General features: G+C 41.5%; 1 protein-coding gene and 1 non-coding gene across 4 annotated transcripts; both read left to right on the plus strand.

Annotated features, from left to right (window-relative positions):
* The first annotated feature begins 3,324 nt into the window (after window positions 1–3,324).
* Window positions 3,325–7,125, plus strand: LSM5 (LSM5 homolog, U6 small nuclear RNA and mRNA degradation associated). Of its 3 annotated transcripts, XM_054726122.1 has the most exons (6): window positions 3,341–3,393; window positions 3,846–4,035; window positions 5,267–5,362; window positions 5,654–5,681; window positions 6,402–6,474; window positions 6,868–7,125. In XM_054726122.1, exons 3-6 carry the CDS (start codon window positions 5,308–5,310, stop codon window positions 6,898–6,900), a joined length of 189 nt encoding a protein of 62 aa, XP_054582097.1. In that variant the 5' UTR covers window positions 3,341–3,393; window positions 3,846–4,035; window positions 5,267–5,307; the 3' UTR covers window positions 6,901–7,125. The 3 variants fall into 3 exon arrangements, with proteins under 3 accessions (XP_008145672.1, XP_054582097.1, XP_054582098.1); XM_008147450.3 differs by lacking the exon at window positions 3,846–4,035 and having other exon boundaries at window positions 3,325–3,393; XM_054726123.1 differs by lacking the exons at window positions 3,341–3,393; window positions 3,846–4,035 and adding an exon at window positions 4,880–5,063.
* Window positions 7,126–9,777: 2,652 nt separating this feature from the next.
* Window positions 9,778–9,846, plus strand: LOC114235030 (small nucleolar RNA SNORD113/SNORD114 family). Its single transcript, XR_003621212.2, has one exon. It is a non-coding gene; the product is annotated as a small nucleolar RNA SNORD113/SNORD114 family (small nucleolar RNA).
* Window positions 9,847–10,266: the final 420 nt, after the last annotated feature.

A 10,266-nucleotide genomic window follows, 5' to 3' on the forward strand; every position in this document is an offset into this window, starting at 1 on the left:
TGAAATCATTCACCTTTTCACTTAAAGGAAGCACTTGGCAACTTCTCTTTGGCATGTCTGAATTGCCAGCATCGATACTCCTGCGCTTTGGGGCCATTCTTAAATAAAACAAGGATATGTGAGCACTGAGATACCACAACAGTCAATCTGATCACCAGGACGGCTACTAAGGGACTAATGGGCGGGAGCGTGTACAGCTTGGAGACGCTGGGCTAGGGGATGAATCACTTCCAGATCGGATGAGAGGGATGATGGGAGATTTCTCCACTGCTCCGGGCGTGCAATTTCAAAGTTATGTGTTGTTTATTTCTGGAATTTTCCATTTAATATTTTCAGACCATGCTTGACCAAGTGTAACTGAAACCATGGAAAGCAAAGCCACAGATAAGCAAGAACTAATTGTATAAAGAGACTTTCTTTATTCTTTATCAATAGTATTGAAAATTGCTAATGGTCATTTCATTACTGTAAAGGAACACCAAGTATTAACTTTTCTTTTCTTTTTTTTTTTTTAGAAAATATTATTTTTATTTTAAAAAATTAACCACTGACACAGCTCTAGACTACTTATTCTCAGGCCCCCCACCCCACCCCACCTTTTTTGGTTGTACTTTCTTTGGTTGCCTCATCCTATCACAGCAGTTTTATATTTTTAATGGAGAGAATAGAAAAATAATCCAGTCTTTCCTTAGAATGGATGGGTCAAAATTCATTTTCAATTATTGATGATTTAGAAAGCCTTCTTCAGCTTCCCAGCTCACTGCTGCTGATGTTGCATATGTAACTCCAGCTCCTGTATTAACTTTTCTTAAAGCATATTTTTCTGAATTTTAAACTCTTATCAAGTAATGACTTGAATTTGGTCTCTGCTCTCATTCCGGTATGGAGAAAATAAAACAAGACTAGAGATAGGAAAGAGAAACCAGGAAAAGAAAAGGGCTTCACAAACAAATTTGGCATTACTTTGGCTTTAGAATCTTTTTTTTTTTTAAGTATATTTTTATTGATTTCAGAGAGGGAGAGGGAGAGATAGAAACATCAATGATGAGAAAGAATCGTTGATTGGCTGCCTCCTGCACGCCCCACACTAGGAATGGAGCACACCTGACTGGGAATCCACTGTGACCTCCTGTTCACAGGTCCACCCTCAACCACTGAGCCACACCGCCAGGTTGTCTTTAGAATCTTATGAAGATCTAGGAGGATATTGATGGGTATGACTGAAATAGAATCAATTTAAAGAATATTCATTAGACTGTAAAATACACCTGGAACTGTGTGTTGTAAGTTTCATGCATTTCAAAAAGAAAGAAAAAAGAAATTGCTACCTTAAAGTGGCTTATGTCTAGCTATCAGATGAAAGTGAAACCAGCTAGCAACACTAGCCATTGTAGCACCCACGCTAAAGCCAAGCATCATGTTAAGTATTAGGAAACGCAGATAAGTAAGCAGTAATAGCTCAAATTTAATAAATAAGCACTAATGTGCCAGTCCTTTGCTAACCACTTTTGATGGATTATCTCATTTAACCGTCACAACAATTGTACAACAAGTATATTTTTCCAATGGGTAAATTAAGACTTACAAAGGTTAAACTGGCCCAAGGTCAAATAACTTGAAGGAATTGTAGTGGAGACAAGATTTGAACCAAAGTAATTTAACTTTAGAACCAATCGATGTAATCATCATACTGCTTCCGAAAATTCTTGACTCCGAAGAACTCACAGTTTTTGTGGAGGCGGTAACCCCTTGGAGAGGTAATTAGAAGGGAATACATTGAGAGCACGCCAAGAACCATTAACATCGCTGCAGGATAGTGAGAGCCCACCAAGTCTGCAAGCCAGAGAAGCTTCCCAGAGAAAGTCTCATTGGCCTTGAAGGATGAACAGGATTTCTCAGAACTTGGGGGCAGAGCATCCCAAGAGTAATAAAGTAGAATCATCAAGGACTGGAGTTATTAAGGTAAACATTTGGGAAAGGAAGGGTTTTATGCCAAACTTAGAGAAAATATGTAAGAGTAAAAGAAAGTGCAATAGGAGATGTTTGGAGGTGGGCACATGCCAACTGCACATGGCAGTCTCTCTGCTTGGAATGCTGCTCCTGCCCCTTTCTGCCTATCCAATTCTTATCCATCTTCCAGGACTAGACTCCTGTGAACTCCTCTGAAGCTTCCCAAGCTTCTCTATATGGTCAGTGGGCAAATTACTTAATCTTTCTGAGTATGAGGAACGTCATCCTAACACCTGCTTCAGAGGCTAGCCATAAAGATTAGGAGTAAGTGTATTTGTTAAGTTTCCTGGCACACAGTAGGTGCTTAATATTTACGGGATGCAAAAAGCCAGGACTGGCTTGGGGTTTCAAATGAGGTTGAGTCTTATAGGGTTTTGAACTCAAGGGCCCATCTGTGAGGGCTTCTGAACCTCCTCACCGACATTTGCCTTAAATCATACCTACTTATCTAGAAATCTTGAAGCTAAAAGAGGTCTTTTTGTTTAATATATTAAATTATATGTGCCTTGTACATGTTTGTTAGTCGTCTCTCTCCCCCATACATCCTCAAGCTCCTACAAGGGCAGACGACCCTGTAGCTCTATTCTGTACACCGTTTTACACTCAGCAAAATGTTGGGCAAATGGTGTGCAACGAATACTCGTGTATTTGTTCAATGAGTAAATGATGGGTGCTTTACAACCATTTGTTGTATCGATAAACAATGTTCTTCTGGCCTCTCTTGGTTAGAAATATTGGAACTAGCTTTAAGTTCCTAGGATATAAATGTAAAATAGAGTAAGGCAGAGAATTTGCTTTCTATTCAAAAAAGTGCAAAAGCTGTAAGAGTGATGACATTAACATGGAGCGCCATCAGGTGGTTGCCCGTTAGACAATGCCTTTTCGAATTAGTGAATACAAAAAAGCCTAAAAAAATTAGACTCCTCGATATAACAAGGTTAAGAAAAATGAACTAACTACAGTAGAAAAATAAAAAGAAACAATTTACCCCCACCCTGCAAAAGCTTACAAAAAAATGCCAATTGTGGGATTCCTTAGTGCCTTCAAATGAACTTATTCACAAGGTAGGGTATTTTCAACGTCCCTCAGAAACTTGGAGGGGAGCGTGGGTACCTGTCGAGACCACAGAATGGTCAGAGGACAGAAATATGTCCCGGGAATCTCACTGCCGGGGAAAAGGACGCGGGTGGGATCCACGTGGACTGGCCCGATCGCACGCTCGGCCTTAGATTGGTCGGGCCTGCCCGGGCCGCGTGGGGGCGGGGGCGGGGGCGGGGAGGCGGAAGCGCGCTCTTTCAAACTTGCAGTCCTGACGTCGGTGCACTTCCGGCGTCGCCATGGCGGCTAACGCTACCACTAACCCGTCGCAGCTGCTGCCTCTAGGTAACGGTGGTCCTGCGGGAAACGGGGGCGAGGAGCTGAAGCTTAGGATTGGGGGCCACGGGGCCGCGGGCCGGGGCAGCCCCGGCCGAGGGTTAGGAAAATGCTTTCCCCTCGCGGCTCGTCTCCAGGCCGCACGTCTGCGCGGTGCCAGGCCGCCCGCCTCCTCAGCGTGCAGGGTCTTGTAGGCCCGAACCACGGGGTCCCCGGGAAGGTCCACGCCGGGGAAAGGCGTCGCCAGCCTTCCTCGCCGTGAGCAGCCCCACTCCTCAGCCTGGCGTTTGAAAGCTCCCCAGATAGACCCCGTCACTTATCTGGCCGCTTATGGAGGGAAGCACTGGGCTCTGGAAGGAGCCTAGACGAGGAAACTGGAAACTCGCCCTGTTTGTCATTCATTCATTCATTCATTCATTCATTCATTCATTCATTCATTCATTCATTCATTCCACAAGCAGTTCTGGAGCATCTGCGCACCACCCCGTGGCTGGGCACGATTCGACACATTTAAGTCACGGCCATTGCCGCCTTTAGCACACACACCAGTGGAGGGGAGAGGAGACTGGACAAATAAACCTCACACCAGACAGCGCCCGGCCGGCTGGAGAGATGTGCGAGCTGCTCCGCAGAGGACAGGGCAGAGTCAGGGTGAGGGAGGCAGCCACCAGGAGTCTCCGGTGAAGGCAGTTGTGCCTCGCTCCCTAGTATTTGCTAGCCGAGAGGGATTGAGTTAGTGGGTGTGGCTGGGACAAGTTTTTTCTCCATTTGACAGTCTTTTTAAGAAATTACTTTTCAATAACAAACTATTTTTAAAAGTTATCTTTATTATTGAAAGTATTACAGATGTCCCTCCTTCCCCCCCCCCCCCATTGACTCCCCTCCATCCTGCTCTCCGCCGCCCCCCTCCCCAGGCCTTCACCACACTATTGTCTGTGTCCAGGGGTTATGCATATATGCATATAAGTTCATTGATTAATCTCTCCCTCCACCCCACCCCCATCCCAATCTTCTTTCTGAGATTCTCAGTCTGTTCCATGCTTTTATTTCTCTGGATCTATTTTGTTCATCAGTGAATTTTGCTCATTAGATTCCACATGTGAATGAGATCATGTGGTACTTGTCTTTCTCTGACTGACTGACTTAGCTTAGCCTACTACTCTCCAGGTCCCTCCATGCATGACAAACTGAATACTCAGCATATGCCAGGCACTGTCCGTTGAGGACCCAGGGATAAGGAAAGACAACCTGTTTCTGCTTTCATGGGCTGAGTCTAGAGAGGAGTTCCTGTGTTAAGCAATCTCTCTATATAAAAGCCTCAGTGACCTGCAGACCATTGGGCCATCTGACCGGTAGCTATGACATGCACTGATCACCAGGGGGCAGATGCTCAACGCAGGAGCTGCTGAGCTGTGGTGACTTGGCAGCTGTGGTGACTTGGCAGCTGTGGTTCTCGGGTGACGCACCTGGAACCAGAGAGGAGGGAGCCCGCATCACCCAAGAACCTCACCCGAGAACCGCCTTCTCGCAATCTGGGACCCCTCGGAGGATGTTGGAGAGCTGTTTTCAGCCCAATCCCCGCAGGCCAGGCGGAGGGACCCCACCGGTGCACGAATCCATGCATCGGGTCTCTAGTCTAATATAAAACCACAACCATGATAAATTGCTACAAAATTGAGGTGAGCGGAGAGCAGGGGAAACTTTAATGTAATGTAGTGATTGAACAGAGATATGTGGTGTAAAGCCTGAAGTTTTAGAATGAATACTTTCCCTGGTTTATCTTTCACCATATGCAAGTAATAAGTGCCAATAGGCACCCAAATATTTATTGTCGTAATGAGTTGGTAAATAATCTTTTTCTTCTCCCTTAAAAAATACGTAGAGCTTGTGGACAAGTGTATAGGATCAAGAATTCACATCGTGATGAAGAGTGATAAGGAAATAGTTGGCACTCTTCTAGGATTTGATGACTTTGTCAGTATCCTTTTAAAAGACAGTGGTGGTATGAGTTTTTCTTCAGTATTTAAGAACGGAAGTAAGAACTATAGACAGTCTTCTTACTGATAACTATAAGAAAAATCAATGCATTCTCAGGGAAGCTGTAATAGTATTTTAAGTGGATGTGTAACTGAAAGACGATAAAGTTCCTACCAATCACAAGCTTTTTGAATTCAAGCTATTGTGTTAAATGTTACTATTGAAACTGAATAAAGGCAGAAAGCCAGAGTAAATTTCACCTCATATATTATTTCCTTAACACAAATTTCAGATATGGTACTGGAAGATGTCACTGAGTTGTAAGTAGTGTTAAAAATTAAAGAATTGTCAGGGCCAGGGTGGAGAATCCCTCTTTAAGGCAATTTTAGTACTGTTGTCAGTAATATAATGTGTGAGAAAACATTGCCTGTTGGAATTACTACTAGAAATTTTATCTACTGACACAATGCTAGTAAATTTGGATCTGAGGGTTGTTACTTAATGAAATGTTACTAAATTACTAGGAAATTAGTGGAGACTAATTTAGTGGAAATTATATTTAAGATAAAAGATACTAAAATAGGGCTCAGGTCAAATCAAGGAGTTGATAGAGCATTTAATGTAATTTATGTATAATATAAAATGTAAATGATGACTCAACATAAAGATCGCAACAGGTATCTGCTTTCAAAATTGAAATGACTGTGGATTGGTTTAATGGATAGGAATCAATACTAAGTAATAGTAAAAGAGTGAAGATAGTAAACCTTTTATTTCATATTTGATCTCCTTGGCAAGTTCCAGCTTCTTTTACGAAGATCAGCCCTAGTCGATGTGGGCCTTGGGCCAGTCAGTCCACGGTGTTGCCTTGGGGGAAGATAGTACATCATCTAGGAGATAACTTGTGTCTCTGAAAACGGTTGATACAATTGTCTGACCTCATGTTCATTTATATACAATAATAACTTTTTTAGGGGTCAAAATGTTGGTTTTGATTATCTGTTTATCTTGACTCTGTTTTTTTTAATCTATTCGTTTAGTGAAATCACACCAGAAGGAAGAAGGATCACTAAATTAGACCAGATTTTGCTAAATGGAAATAATATAACAATGGTAAGACAGTAAAGCTGTTTTATTTCGACGTTAGACCATTTTTTGTGGGGAAGGGATCACAGAGCTACCTTGCTTGACCAAGTGTTCCCGGCCCAGTGGTGCTTTAGATGGGATAGGGACGCTCTGGTGGTCAGGGCTCGAAAGCTGAGCTATTGATGATGACATTAGGCCTGAAGATGCGTTTGCTTGTACTTTTTAATAATGTATGTTACTAAGGATTATTGTTGAGGCACTAAGTATTAATTGCTGATGGTGGAATTGTGATGGGGCCGTGGAGAAAATGGGGATGTGAGGGAGGGGCAGAGGCAAAGCGGCTTTGGTCAAGGAGAGCTCTCAGTAGGTGTCTTTAAATGGTGGTAGTGGTGGTGTTATTCAACTCTTTCTCCTTTGCAGCTGGTTCCTGGAGGAGAAGGACCTGAAGTATGAATGGATTTCCTTGACTTACATTAGATTCGGTTTTGTCTTATGATGACAACAACATATTTTTTTTAAACCTTTCACTGTCTGGATTCTGTGAAGCCAAGTTTCCTGTTAAAGGGGAATGCTTTGAAGAGGCATTGTAAATGCCATTTTTTAAGTTAATCATGTTTATCTTGGGATCTTGGGGGGAAAAAGAACATTGAAGACTAAAATAAAGGTGGTTTTGGTTAATTGTCATTTATTTATTATACTGCAATAGCCATTGGAACAAAGCTTGTGGTTATTTTGTCAGTTGCTCTCTTGTCATTTTACATTTGTTTCCTTATTTATATGACCACTTGGTTCTCAAAAATTGTTCCCAACAAAATGGTGAACTTTGGATTTTGAACAGTTGCATTTAACCTGAAATTATTCAATTTAGTTCAAACTGTGATGCTTTGAAATTAGGATTTTTCTACTGCACTCAAGTTTCAGTAACTTCTCTTAAAAACAAACAAGCAAAACAGACAGGTAATCTGTGCACATTGTAGAAATGCAGACAAATGAAAAGGAAAACATCATACTTTGCTGTCTATCCTCTTAGACTTTATCAGTACACATTTTATATTTACAAAAACTTGTTCGTCCTGATTATGCTGTTTTGTGGCCTCCATTGAAGAGTTTTTAAAAATTTAAGTGGTGAATGTCTTTGTGTGTCATATTTCAGCAACATTAATGTGTGCACAGTATTTCATTAAATGGGTTTACCATAGCTTATTTAGCCTATTCTTATTATTGGCCACAGTAGTCTAGCTAAATCTTTATACATTTTTATTTTGCTTAGAAGAAATTCAGAAGTGTGTACTGTCAAAAGGTATATATTGTCATGTTACTAACAAAATGTTTGTCAGCGGTTTTTCACTTTATATACTACCATTGGCTATGTTCTCTCTTCTCTTTTTGTCATTGTGATAGGCAAAATTTGGTATGTTTAAAATTTTCTTTACTAATTTTGTATTTTGTGGATTATGTCTATGAGGCTTTTGCCATTGAGATGCTTGTCTTGTTTCTTACTAATTTGTAAGAATTCTTAATAGTTCCTCTTAGTCATGTATTTTGCAGGTAAATTCCCCAGTTTGTAGTTTGCCTGTTAGGGGTACCCTTTTTGACAAATAAAAAAATATTTTATGTAGTCATATGTTGGTCTTGTCCTCTATGGTTTTTGTCTATGGTATACATGATTAGAAAGACCTCCTTTGCTGTAATGTTTTCTTGGTACTTTATATTTTCTTTGTTTAAGTCTTGAGTCCATCTTCAGTTTTAATGTTTCCACATGAGAAAAGGACCAACTTTATTTTCTAAAAGCAAAGCACTGATTTGTGGTATTTTTTTTATTTTATTTTATTTTCATGGTGTAAGTACTCCTGCTGTGGCTGATTTCACGCTGCCCAGGGTTTAACAGCTGGCTTGCAAACTTCCCCAAAGTTTAATGGTTGGTTCTCAGGAGCCACTGCTTCTGACCCTCGTTGGAGGAATGCTTTCTCTCCCGTTGCTTCTTTCCTTTTGGAGGGAGGTTAAGTGATGTAATATCATCCTCTTACCACCCTTTTACTCTCTATCTGCGGTCGTCATGCTCAGCTCTTTCTTTTTTCCTTCCAGGAGTTTGTTGCCTGCAGGGAGCACATGCTCTTGGTTCCAGCATGCTCTGAGTGTCGGAGCAGCCTGACCTCACTTAGGGAGGCCTGCAGTTATCTTGTCTGTGGCCAGGTGGCCCCGTTGACTTCTGGGGTTCAGTAATAGGAAGTTCACTTGCCTACAGATAAAACTGTCTCTTAATCTAGTCTTTAAAAGTAATAAAGATGAGGGTATGGTTCTCCCATCTGCTTACACTTTTCCAAAATTCAAGTAGGTACTGTGACTTATAGGGGTCTGCATGAAGACATGAAGTCTGGGGTGTCCAGCAGGCCTGTGGTTTTGTAGTACATTTGAATAATTTGGGAGTTCCAGACTAACAAGTTAACTGCAGCCCACAGATATAAACTACATCATCTATCATCTGTCAATAAAAATGATATTTTGACCCCTGTCTTTACCATTTTGCCTTTTTTCTCAGTTGGTTTAGACCTCAATCTTGGAAGAGGGGTGCTGATTACTGGTCCACTCAAGTCTCTGCTGTACTAATACAACTTCCTTTGTCTTCCTGACAGCTTCCTGTCACTCCCGTGCATCTATCCTCTATGCCATTAGAGCATTCGAGTGATTTATTTAAAATGTAGAATATAGTCATGTGACACTTTGTCTTTCAAGCCTTTCAGTAACTTACCCTCTGTACAACAAAAGCCCAAGTCCCTTGAGACCATGAGGGAGGGATACCTGTTGACCTTGACAACCACATCTAGATCTTGCCTTAGTAACACAGAATTTGTAATGCTGACTGTTTGGACTTTTGTTGGGCCCCTGTGGGAATGCCCTTGACTTTAAACATTATTTGATTTCTCTTCAAGCGTAACTTCCTCCAGGAAGTCCTACAAGTCCCCCACCCTTCCACCACTTCTCAGTGCTTATACGTGATAGTCGTCATGGAGACTTCAGAAGTGACTTTGCATTATACTGTCTTGAACAGTGTCCTCAAACAGGTCATGCCATGCAAAGTCCTGTTTTCAGGGCAAACAGATCCTGTTGCACCCTTGGATCAGAAACTATAGAGTTTGGCTGCCACTTACACAACCAGCGCTGCCATCATCTGAATATCTTAATTTTTTTTTTTTAATTTCATAAAGTGACATTAGGGATATTCAAGGATCTTGTTGAGTTTTTGTGAACCATGTATTTTTAATTACAACCAATGAATTAGTGATTTAATTGATACAAATGTAGAAATGAGCAAAGAAAGAGACCCAGATATGGACCAATGGTAGAGACTGGTGGTGAATGAGTCATAGACGAAAATATATATCTAAAACTGAGGTCCAGTGTGGAACTTCATTAGTCTGTTTCCTCTACTGAAGCTGTCTCTACAGAGAGATGCTAGGAATAAGCAGATCATATTTTTTTTTTTAATTTCTTTATTGATTAAGGTATCACATATTTGTCCTCATACCCCCATTCCCATCCCACACCCCTCCCCACACATGCCCCAACCCCCCTGTTGTCCTTAACCGCCGGTTAGGCTCATATGCCTGCACACAAGTCCTTTGGTTGATCTCCCCCTTTACCCCCACTCTTCCCTCCCCTCCCCTCGAGGCCCGACAGTCTGATCCATACCTCCTTGTTTCTGGGTCTGTTCTTGTTCATCAGTCTATGTTGTTCATTATTTCCCCTAGATGAGTGAGATCATGTGCTATTAGAAATACACTTATAAGAACCGAAAATGAGACAAGCAATAATGGTTAT

This window comes from Eptesicus fuscus, chromosome 14 (genome assembly GCF_027574615.1).
Source record: "Eptesicus fuscus isolate TK198812 chromosome 14, DD_ASM_mEF_20220401, whole genome shotgun sequence".
In the NCBI taxonomy this organism is placed as follows: domain Eukaryota; kingdom Metazoa; phylum Chordata; class Mammalia; order Chiroptera; family Vespertilionidae; genus Eptesicus; species Eptesicus fuscus.